Source organism: Phyllobates terribilis, unplaced genomic scaffold (assembly GCF_046119375.1).
Source record: "Phyllobates terribilis strain yellow unplaced genomic scaffold, ASM4611937v1 Scaffold_4__5_contigs__length_816908805, whole genome shotgun sequence".
In the NCBI taxonomy this organism is placed as follows: domain Eukaryota; kingdom Metazoa; phylum Chordata; class Amphibia; order Anura; family Dendrobatidae; genus Phyllobates; species Phyllobates terribilis.
This window is the reverse complement of record NW_027362764.1, coordinates 173,439,481-173,451,921: the sequence shown is the minus strand read 5'-3', so window position 1 is coordinate 173,451,921 and position 12,441 is coordinate 173,439,481. Positions and strand designations below refer to the sequence as shown.

The 12,441-nt window shown below is 41.6% G+C and overlaps 1 protein-coding gene across 1 annotated transcript in view; it reads left to right on the top strand.

Moving 5' to 3' along the window:
• DAZL (deleted in azoospermia like) overlaps positions 1–12,441 on the top strand; it is a 138,106-nt gene that overhangs the window by 99,751 nt on the left and 25,914 nt on the right. The window contains exons 4-8 of the mRNA XM_073676575.1: positions 717–768; positions 3,903–3,966; positions 4,047–4,180; positions 12,107–12,184; positions 12,268–12,318. Coding sequence (XP_073532676.1) covers positions 717–768; positions 3,903–3,966; positions 4,047–4,180; positions 12,107–12,184; positions 12,268–12,318 — 379 coding nt within the window. The remainder of the gene's footprint in view (positions 1–716; positions 769–3,902; positions 3,967–4,046; positions 4,181–12,106; positions 12,185–12,267; positions 12,319–12,441) is intronic.

Genomic DNA, 12,441 nt, shown 5'->3' with positions numbered 1-12,441 from the left:
CCCCCCCCCATACAGTGTAGTGGGCCCCACGTAAAAAAAAATAATTAACTTACCTCTGCCCCTTCCCCATCTGCTCTGGTCTCTTCATAGAACACAGTCCTTCCTGTGGGCATGCGTGCCATCTCCTCATCGCTAGCATCGCCGCCATTCCTCACCCTCCTCAGCACGCGCAGTCTGATGGGATTGCGCGTGCAGAGAAGAGTTACGGCAGCACTAGTGATGAGGGGGGTGGCATGTGGGCAGAGGAGTGGCAGCGATGCTACTGCTGAGGAGATGGAGCACATGCACAACAGGAGGCCTCTGTGTGCACACATGGCATAGGTTTGCCATCACTGGTCTATAGGCACAAAGGGAGAGCTGGCAGGACATCCAGGGTGCAAACCATGATAACCCACAAGGATGGCTATTGGGGAATCTAGTAACAGTCGCCTTCTGATACTGGTCTCCATTTGGTACTTGGATCAGAGATGTCCCTTATTATTATTATTTATTATTATTTAATAATGTGTCTGTTTTTAATTGTCTCTCTTCTTTCTCGTTTTGTATTTAAATACTTAATAAAGTTATGCTTTGAAGATCTGGTGCGTGTTACTTTCTCGTTTAGGTGTGAGCAGGGTGCCATCGTATCTCAATCCTGACATGGCGTTTTCTTTTTGCTTTCTGTGTACCTAATTGTTACTTGATTGTTTTGTTTGTTTTTTGTTTTTTTTTTTTAGATATGGTTTTGTGTCCTATTATGATGATGTTGATGTTCAGAAGATAATAGATGTAAGTAAGCTTAGCTTTAGTTTGTGACTGAGATACAGTATTTCATCAGTAAGCTTCCCTGATGCCATGTACAGCCTGTCCTCATTCCAGATATGACTTGAAAAAAGTCAGTCTGGACTAATACGACTGTTTTAGTTTTAAATATATTAATATTGTATCTTGTGTAAATCCTGTATATGTGCGTGTGATGATCTTCCTCACTGGCAGTGAAGCTGGGTGCACCCTGCGGAGCTTCAGCGGCCCACTGCAAGAGCCCAGGGGAGGGGGGGGGGGGGATACGTCACTCATATGCATGAGATTTGCAAAGAGCTGGAGGGGATCTCGTTTTTGCAGATAATGTTACTAGCTCCTACAGGGGTGTTATGACCTGATTAGTGTGAGAATTAATTTGGTGACATCAATACCCCCGTGACTGGTAACCCACTAATTAGTATATCGTGAGGGCAGTTTTAAAATTGATTTATGGTTATTCAGCAATCACTAAGCCAAGAAAAGGAGCTTGTTAGAAAGTAGATATTTCATTCACTAAAGACACGGTGGGGTTTTGGGGAATTTTAGTATACACAGCTCTCCTTTTGAAGCTCAGTGGCTGAGCTATAGAGGAGAACCAGTATGGTGGCATTAAGGGCATTCAGCAGGCTCCTGGCTGCAATGGTAACCCATCGTTCACCCTTAATCGCAGGAGGGCAGTGAACTTGCTTGGCTTATCCCCTTTCTGACGTGTGACCTAATAGTACGTCATGGTGACCTGGACCGATTGGACCAATGACGTACTATTAGGTCATATGGCGATCGCGCCCGCACAGAAGTGGTGGGGGGTGATCGCTGCCGGGTGTCAGCTGATAGTACCGGGTGTCAGCTGTAACTATGTGCAGGAGCGGTCCTGCACCGCTCCCTTCACATTAACCCCCTCAATGCTGCGATCAAAGCAAAAAAAAAGTCTTTTAGTGTGTGACAGCTGTCAATAATAAAAACCCGATATGAATCTGGTATCTCTGTAATCGCACTGACCCAAAGAATAAAGCGGTCTAATCACTTATACCGCACGAAGAACGGCGTATAAAATAAACTCTAGGGTTAGGGTTGGGATTTTTTCAAAAGTAAAGAAAAAAATGACGACAATATGGCGACTAATTTTAAGCGTAAGTGCTCGCTACTTGAGTTTGCATCGGGTGTTCGGGTATGCACCGAGTATACCGGGTGCTCGAGTGACATGCTTGAGTCTCCGCCCCATATGTTTTGCAGCTGTTATACAACAAAAAAAAACTTGCGGGGATTGCCTGCCATGCACGAGCGATCCCTGCATATTGTTTTTTATAGGGTGTCTAATAACTGTGAAACATGCCGGGAAGGGGACTCGAGCATGTCACTTGAGCACCCACGATACATGGTGCATACTGGAGTACCCGATGCAAACTCAAGTAGCGAGCACTTGCGCTCAAGACTGACAACTTATTCAATATGATAACCTAATGTTATCAAATTCTGTGTTGTACCTCTGGGTTCAAAATGTTCACTATACCCCTTGATAAAATCCTTGAGGGGGCTAGTTTCCAAAATGGGGTCACTTGTGGGGTGTTTCCACTGTTTAGGCAATCAGGGGCTCTCCAAAAGCAACATGGCGCCCGCAAATTATTCAAGCAAATTTTACCTTCAAAAAGTCAAATGGCGCTCCTTCTCTTCCGAGCTCTGCCGTGCGCCCAAACTGTGGTTTTCCCCAGTATATGGGGTATCGGCGTGCTCAAGAGGAATTGCACAACAAATTGCATGGTGCAATTTCTCCTATTACCTTCATGAAAATGCAAAATTGGAGGCTGAAAAGCATTTTTGTTCCAAAAATGTAAAAATTTTATTTTTACGGCTCAATGGTTTAAACTTTTGTGAAGCACCTGGGGGTTCAAGGTGCTCACCACACATCTACATACATTCCCTGAGGGGTCTAGTTTCCAATATGGTGTCACTTGTGGGGGATTCCACTGTTTGGGCACATCAGGGGCTCTCCAAACGCAACATGGCGTCCGCTAATTATTCAAGCAAATTTTACATTCAAAAAGTCAAATGGCGCTCCTTCCCTTCCGAGCCCTGCCTTGCGCCCAAACAGTGGTTTGTCCCCACATATGGGGTATTGGCGTGCTCAGGAGAAATTGCACAACAAATTTTGGGGTCCATTTTTTCCTGTTACCCTTGCAAAAATAAAAAAATTGGGGTCTAAAGTAACATTTTTGTGAAAAAAGTTAAATATTAATTTTTTTTCTTCTACATTCGAAAAACTCCTGTGAAGCACCTGATTGGTTAATAAAGTTCTTGAATGTGGTTTTGAGTACCTTGACGGGTGCAGTTTTTATAATGGTGTCACGTTTGGTTATTCTCTGTCATAAAGGCCCCTCAAAGTCACTTCAAATGTGATGCGGTCCCTAAAAAAAATTTGGTTCCAAAATTGTGCTGATGTAAAGTAGACATGTGGGAAATGTTAACTATTTTGTGTGAGATATCTCTCTGATTTAAGGGCATGAAAATTCAAATTTTTAAAATTGAAAAATTTTCGCCAAATTTTCGTTTTTTTTTTCACAAATAAACGCAAGAGTTATCGAAAAAACTTTACCACTATCATGAAGTACAATATGTCACAAAAAAACAATCTCCGAATCAGCGGGATCCATTGAAGCGTTCCAGAGTAATTACCTCATAAAGTGACAGTGGTCAGAGTTGTAAAAAATGGCCTGGTCATTAACGTGCAAACCATCCTTGAGGGTAACGAGGTTAAAGGTGTTGTACACCACTCTGACAACCCTTTCTCAATCCTTATGTTTTCCCCTTTAAAATAATAACACCTATACTCACGTCTGGTGCTGGCGCTATTCCACCTGTGTCTGCACCAGCGATCCCTGCGGACAATCAGCGCTGCCTTCAGACCCGGAGGAAGTGAGGGCGCAGCAGCTCTCACCTCTTCTGGATGTATACGATTTGTGTAAACAGACATTTAAACAACCACTGATCCATAAAAGTTAACCGATCAGTGGTCGTATCATGCCGCCGGTCGGTCCATGTGAACAGACTTTAACGTGTTTAGTGAGGGCAGCATGTCTCTGTATATTTACACTACACATTTTAAGCGACTACTCTTTTAACTTTAGTCCCAGATCTGCTTCCATGGGAAAAAGCTGAAGCTTGGACCGGCTATACGGAAGCAGAATGTGTGTACGTATATTTTTGCTTGTTTTGTTGAATGTTGGTTTAATGAGAAGGCAATTAATTGTTTGATTTCTGTATACTTTCAGGCACCTATATAGAGCCCAGACCTGTAGTCATTAGCAATCCTATGCTTCACTATCCCAGCATGTGGAACACTAATGTCCCTGAGCCATACGTTCAACAGCCGCCAGTGTTCAGTCCCGTGGCCCAGTATGTGCAGGTAACTTATTTTACATCACAAGACTGAAAAAATAGCTGCAAGTAGTAAAAGGCTTTCCTACTATAGTTTTCATGCTGTTATTCAATCACTCTACATGATGTCAGGGAGAGATCCTGCTTGTCTAATTGGAGATGCTTAAACGGTCTGAGATATATATAGATAGATATGAGATGTGTGTGTATGTATGTATGTATGTATGTATATGTGTATATATATATATATATATATATATATATGTGTATATATATATATATATATATATATATATATATATATATCTATCTATATATATATATCTCATATATATGGTTTTCCAACTCTCCTTCAATAGATAGTGGCAGGGAAGGGAAGGATTCGGCCTACTGAATTTCATTGGCTGATCCTTTTATTTTCCTTGGAGACAAGCTGCTACCAGAGATTGTCACTGCTCTCTCATTAAGAACACAGGAGCGCTCAGCTGAGCCAAATTTTCCTGTGAATGGAGGGAGTCTAGAGGTATTTCTCTTTATGGGAGCGTTTACTGGCTTACTGGAATGCTTTTCCAAGTTGAGAAGTGAATTTTTATAAGATTGTGCTCTCAGGTGTATCTGGGCTTTTAGGAGTATTACAAAACATGGGCCAGGGATTACCTGGAAGTATCAGTGCTATCGTACAAATATGTGTACTGGGTAAAATATGCATTTTGTTTCGTTTATGAAAATTAGAGAGGTGATAGATGATATAAAGCTAATTGATGCAAATCAAAAATAAATTTAAAACAAATAGATTTTGAGCTTACATTATGTACAAGAGAAGTCTGAGATTAGCTGTAGAGATCATCTGACAGAATGAGGACAAAATCAGCTGTAAGCCGCCTGTGCTGTAGTTACATGCATGCTCTACAAGCCAAACTGTAAACAATTGCATAAAAAGTGTACATACCCTTTAAATATCTACATTAGTTGGAGGTCTAGATGAGGCTGAAAAAAACTTTAGACACACATATTAGATGGTGTTTGCAGCTCTCCATCCACTCCCTGAGAGAAAGGGCTGCAGTTCATCTTTTCTTGATGGTACCCCTTTTTGTTGTAGCTGCCATAATATACATGCACTCCAGTGTACTATCATGCAGGATGGCCGAGTGTGTTTGCAAAAGAACAGCCCTCCCCAGAAAGATTTTGAAATTTAAAAAAAAAAAAAATATTGGCTTTTTATAGCAGATATGTTGCCATATTCTACAATGTTAATTGCATAGCATTGAATAAGTCTTAGACCTGTTAAGGATGCTGTATATACTGTGAGAATCCATTTCAGAATGTATAATCCTTTATTGAAAATTGAACTCCATCTCCAGCGACACAGCCTGAGTAACAGCTGCAGCTTGTACTGAGCAGTGCGAGGTCTCAGCAGGAAGGAGCTGTCAATATGACCATGTTGATGGAGACTGACTTAGACTCTCATAAAGAATTATCCAACTAAATAAAGTATCCTCATCAGGTCTGAGAGATCGATTTAGGAATGTACGCCATTTACATTGTACAATCTGGTGACCGGTCCCCCTTAAGCTAAGAATTCTTACTTTGTTTGCTGGATGCAGCTGTTTTACAACTACAGTAGGATGTAGAGAGACCGACCAGCGAGGAACCTGGGCAGCATTGACAGAGAAGACTGGTAAGGTGAGTATCCTAAAGAGAAAAAACAGGTGTAAATTAAAGCCACTCCCAAGCATAACTAAAGCCCAAGCATGTTATAAGTAGGGCTGGGTGATTAATCTATTTAACTAGCTAAATATCCTCAAATTTAGCCGGAGCAGCTTTCTCTCACAATTAGTTGGAGCAGGTAAGAAGTGAGGGTGCGTATCCAGCTGCTGTACCTAATTATTTAGTCTCATAAATAATTCAGAAAAATGTCCAGGACCCCTGTTTTCTGGCTGTGTAGATCACTCCAGCATTCATGGGACACTTAGTTGACGCATTATCAAGCGCCTTATGCTGTTTTAAAGGGGTTGTCCACTACTTGCACAACTTTCTAAATCCCCATGTTTCTTCACAGTAAAATAACACCTATACTCCGCTCCCTCCTGTGCCATTCCACTGATGTCAGCACTGGCTTCCACAGGGCTTGCGTGACATAACAATCCTTGCTGCCAATCAGCACTAGCTTCACTCTCTTATGTAAGTAATTTGACATCTGGCTTAAGCTAGAGCTACGGCTTTTATCATCACTTCCTTTGAATGTATTGATTTGTCAGAAGGAGGAGAGAGTGAAGCCAATGCTGATTGGCCGCAGGGATCGCCAGACATAACAATGTTACGCAATCCCTGAGAGGGCCAGTTCCTACCAGGGCTGTGGAGGTGGAGCCAGCATAAAATGGACCAACTCCAAATTGGGTACAGTAGTTCAATGCAGTTCGTGGGGAATATTTTTTCATAAGAATTTGGGAAAGTAATGAATGTCCTATAAATGTCTGTCCTATTCTTTATCTAAGGGTCTAGACTTTTAGCTGAGATGAATCTGTGCTATAGTAAATTTATCACTTAAACATGAACAATGTATGAGGTAGTCGGTGTCATGGAAATTGAGGAGTCAGAGGTTTGGCTTACCGACTCCACAGCCCTGGTGCCAACTCTGCTGGAACTGCATTGGAGGTAAGGATGGGTGTTATTATTTCACTGTGGAGAAACCTACAGATTCATAAGGGTTGTCTGAGTAGTGGACAATCTCTTTAAAAAAAAAAAAAGGGAGAGCCGCTAATTAAAAGTAGCTGAACCTCGGCAACTTCTCCTGTTAGCTCAAGGTGATAAGGCCTCCCCTCCCTTAAATGTTTGGGTACTCTTTAGTTTGTGCCCCCTGCCACTTGGTAATAAAATGTCCTTATCTCCTCACCTTTCTGTGTGTACCAGGGTTGCAAAACTGAACATTATGTTTTTAGTTTAACATTCTGATCAGACTGTATATAGTCCATTGTCACGTCATGGTGAACCTCTGTGGGTCACTGACCTTAAAGGTGGGGCGCCATGCACCAACTACCACCGCAGCGATAGTGCACCAGCAGGACGAGCGACCTTGTGACCCACAACTCATGCTGGAAGTCAAAGACCACATGACTCGGCACACCACCCCACAGGCACAGCACCAAAGCAACAATGGCTGCCACCCTGCATCAACACCAAGAGAAAGGCACCAAGCTCCTCTTCCACATATTCTCAGACTGGGAGCTGAGAGCAAAATAAATTTTTTTTAACTCCTTTCATTTTTTTTTTCTTTCGCCCTAAAAGTTGCATGTTTCATTAACCCCTTTCTGATGTATGACCTAATAGTACGTCTTGGTGACCTGGGCCGATTGGACCAATGACGTACTATTAGGTCACATGGCAATCGCTCCCGCACACAAGCGCTGCAGGGCGATCGTCGCCGGGTGTCAGCTGATAGTACCGGATGTCAGCTGTGACAATGTGCAGGGAGCGGTCCTGCACCGCTCCTGGCACATTAACCCCCGCAATGCTGCGATCGAAGTCGATCACAGCATTGCGGTGGCAAGGGGAGGTGATCGGAATACTCGCCTCCTCTTCCGGCCTCCAGCGCTGTCTGCCGCGGCTTCCTGGATGTTGCCATGACGACCCGATGTCGTCATGACAACATCCGGGTCACCAGACAGCAGGAAGATTCTTTGGTCATGCGCAGTGCATGACCAAACTATCTTCTCCCTGTGCAGCACTGACAGCCTGCATGGCACAGGGATAGTGCTGCATTCCTGTGCTATACAGGCAATCAGAATAAAAAAAAAAGTGAAAGTCCCACAGAATAAAAGTCCAAAAAGTGTTAAAAATGTAAAAAAAATAATTGGAAAAATATTTAAAAAAAAATCCACCAAAAATAAAAATATAATGTACCCATCAATAAATATTATGAAAAAAAAACAATGAAAGTACACATATTTGGTATCGTCGCGTCCAGAACGACCTGACCTATAAAACTGTCCCACTAGTTAACCCCTTTAGTGAACATGGTAAAAAAAATAAATAAAAAACGAAGCAAAAAACAATGCTTTATCATACTGCCAAACAAAAAATTAAATAACACGCGATAAAGACGAATATAAATAAAAATGGTACCGCTGAAAACGTCATCTTGTTCCGCAAAAACAATCGCCATACAGCTCCATCAGCCGAAAAATAAAAAAGTTAATAGCTTTCATAATAAAGCGTTGCAAAAAAATATTTTTTTCTATAAAATAGCTTTTATTGTGTAAAAGCGCCAAAACATAGAAAAACGATATAAATGTGGTACCGCTGTAAACGTACTGCCCTCTAAGAATAAAGCTACCTTATCAATTTTAGCACACGCGAAACAGCATAAAAAAAATCTGGAATTGCTGGTTTTTGTTTATTCTGCCTCCCAAAAATCGGAATAGAAAGCGATCAAAAAATGTCACGTGCCTGAAAATGGCACCAATAAAAACGTCCAGTCATCCCGCAAAAAACAAGCCGTCACATGACTGTGGGCCAAAATATGGAAAAATTATAGCTCTCAAAATATGGCGATGCAAAAACTAGATTTTGCAAAAAAATGCGTCTTTTAGTGTGTGACAGCTGTCAGTCATAAAAACCCAATATGAATCTAGTATCGCTGTAATCACACCGACCCGAAGAATAAAATAGTCTAATCACTTATACCGCACGAGGAACAGCGTAAAAAATAAACTCTAGGGTTAGGGTTGTGATGGGGTTGGGATTTTTATCAAAAGTAAAAAAAATGACGATATAACGACTAGTGTTTAGCGCAAGTGCTCGCTACTTGAGTTTGCATCGGGTGCTCAGGAATGCACGGAGTATGGCGGGTGCTCAAGTGACTTGCTCGAGTTAAAACCTCGCGGGGATTGCCTGCCGTGCACGAGCGATCCCCCGCATGTTTTTTTTGGGGTGTCTAATAACCATGAAACATGCGAGCATGTCACTCGAGCACCCATGATACTTGGTGCATACTCGTATACCTGATGCAAACTCAAGTAGCGAGCACTTGCGCTCAAGACTAATGACAATTTATTCAATATGATGACCTAATGTTATCAAATTCTGTGTTGTACCTCTGGATTCAAAATGTTCACTATACTGCTTGATAAAATCCTTGAGGGGTGTAGTTTCCAAAATGGGGTCACTTGTGGGGGGGGGTTTCCACTGTTTAGGCACATCAGGGGCTCTCCAAACGCGACATGGCGTCCGCTCTCAATTCCAGCCAATTTTTCTTCTGAACTCTGCCATGTGCCCAAACACTGTATTTTCCCCACATATGGGGTATTGGCGTACTCAGGAGAAATTGCACAACAGTTTTTGGGGTCCATTTTCTCTTACCCTTGTGAAAATAAAAAAAATTGGGGCTAAAACATTTTTGTGGAAAAAGTTTGATTTTTTTTTTTTTTTTTTTATTTTCACGGCTCCATGTTATAAACTTCTGCAAAGCACTTGGGGTTCAGGGTGCTCACCACAAACCTAGACCCTGAGGGGTCTAGTTTCCAAAATCGTGTCACTTGTGGCGTTTTTCCACTGTTTAGGCACATCAGGGGCACATCCGCTAAGTATTCAAGTAAATTTTACATTCAAAAAGTCAAATGGCGCTCCTTCCCTTCCGAACCCTTCCGTTCGCCCAAACAGTGGTTTTCCCCCACATATGGGGTATCTGCTTACTCAGGAGAAATTGAACAACAAACTGCATGGTGCAATTTCTCCTGTTACCCTCATGAAAATGCAAAATTGGGGGCTGAAAAACATTTTTGTGGGAAAAATGTGAAAATTTTATTTTTACGGCTCAATGTTCTAAACTCCTGTGAAGCACCTGGGGGTTCAAGGTGCTCACCACTCATCTAGATAAGTTCCCTGAGGGGTCTAGTTTCCAAAATGGCGTCACTTGCGGGGGATTCCACTGTTTGGGCCCATCAGGGGCTCTCCAAACGCATCTGCTAATTATTTAAGCAAATTTTACATTCAAAAGTCAAATGGCGCTCCTTCTCTTCCGAGCCCTGCCATGCGCCCAACCAGTGTTTTTTCCCCACATATGGGGTATCTGCGTGATCAGGGGAAATTGCACAACAAATTTTGGGATCCATTTTTTCCTGTTATCCCTGCGAAAATAAAAATAAAAAATTGGGTCTAAAGTAACATTTTTGTGAAAAAAGTTAAATGTTAATTTTTTTCTTCCACATTCCAAAAATTCCTGTGAAGCACCTGAAGGGTTAATAAAGTTCTTGAATGTGGTTTTGAGCACCTTGAGGGGTGTAGTTTTTAGAATGGTGTCACTTTTGGGTATTTTCTGTCATAAAGACCCCTCAAAGTGACTTCAAATGTGATGTGGTCCTTAAAAAAAAAAAGGTTTTGTAAATTTTGTTGTAAAAATGAGAAATCGCTGGTCATCTTTTAACCCTTATAGCTCCCTAATAATAAAAAATTGGTTCCAAAATTGTGCTGATGTAAAGTATACATGTGGGAAATGTTATTTATTAACTATTTTGTGTGACATATCTCTCTGATTTAGGCTGCGTGCCCACAAAGCATTTTCCAAGCGTTTATGCTGCGGAATATACGCAGCGTAAACGCTTGGGAAACGCTTCGTAATCCGTCCCCCATGGTCCCCAATGACAAGTCGCTATGTCAATGCCCATGCTGCGGATTTTTCCGCAGCATTTATGCTACGCTCAAAAATCCGCAGCATGTCCATTAATTTTGCGGACACGCAGAGTAATCGCCGCCATTGACTTGCATTGGACCGCGTGACATCCATATCACTGCATCTGTTCAAGCGGATATCACAGGGTTCAATGTGCGGATAGTACCCAGGTATGGAGAAGAGACTCCCATCCAGACCTGGGTACCATAGAAACTGTAAAAAAAAAAAATTTAAAATCAAAAATAAAGATTATTCTCACCTTCCGATGTCCTCCCGGTGTTTTCTCCCCTCCGTCTGGTCTGCTCTATGGGTCGCGGTGCTGTGAAGGACCTGACTTGACGTCATTGAGTCATGTGACCTGTCACATGACTCAATGACGTCACTGCAGGTCCTTCACACCACCGCGAGCAGTGCAAGAGACCGGACTCAGCGGGAGGACATCGGAAGGTGAGAATAAAAAAAAAAAAATTATTATTATTTTTTTTAACTATTACTTGGTCACACTATATAAATCCATGCCGATTGCATGGATTTATACAGTGTGACCAAGTTGTCAAGCACTTTCCAAGTGATGCTAAAATTGCTTGGAAAAGCGCTTGACAACCCGCATGCACAAATGCATGCAAGGACGCTTGACAAACGCTTCTACCTGGCGGGAAAAAACGCATGTAAAAAAATGCATTCGTTTTTCCTGCCAGGGAGAAGCGGAAAAAATATGCAGCATTTCTGCATCGTGGGCACATAGCCTTAAGGGCATAAAAATTCAAATTTTGAAAATTGCAAAAAAAAATTTCACAAATAAACGCAAGTGATATCGAAGAAATTTTACCACAATCATGAAGTACAATATGTCACGAAAAAAAAAAACAATCTCAGAATCAGGGAGATCCGTTGAAGCGTTCCAGAGTAATTACCTCATAAAGTGACAGTGGTCAGAATTGTAAAAATTGGCCTGGTCATTAACGTGCAAACCACCCTCAGGAGTAAAGGGGTTAAAATGACACAAAATTAGCTCCCAAGTTCCTGGCTTAAAATTATTCAGAAGGGGACTGGCGTACATTTGTGACAAATTGTGTGACTTTTCAAAATGGCGCAATTGATGAATTTGGCGAAAACACACAGTGACAAGCTAAACAAACAGCAGGCGAACACCTATAAAATATACTTTAAAAAAGGTGCCAATGAAAACCCTAAAAAACAGATGCACATGCAATAATGAAACGGGCCCTACGTTTTTTCTATAGATTGTTTTGTGAATTGCTAGTAACTACAGAATTTTTGTTTTAGACTTTGCCTTACTCGAGCACGACTCCGGTTATGTATCATCAGATTCCTTTGGGTTGTCAGCAACCAGGATACTACCAGGTAGCTATTTTTGTAGAGACTTTGTAATTTGTCTTTTGTGTTCTACCAGTTTTGAAAAGTTTTTTTATTTCTTTAACTTTTAGGTTCCACCTCAGTGGCCCAACGGTGATCAGAGGAACTTTGTGTTTCCCCAGGTGAATAAAGGGAACATAACTATGTTGTTACTATAGTGTTCTAGCAGAATTGAATGTTTTTAGGAAAATAAACTCAAATCTCATCTACAACTAATTTAAAGAGTTTGTGCCAAGTTGGTAAGT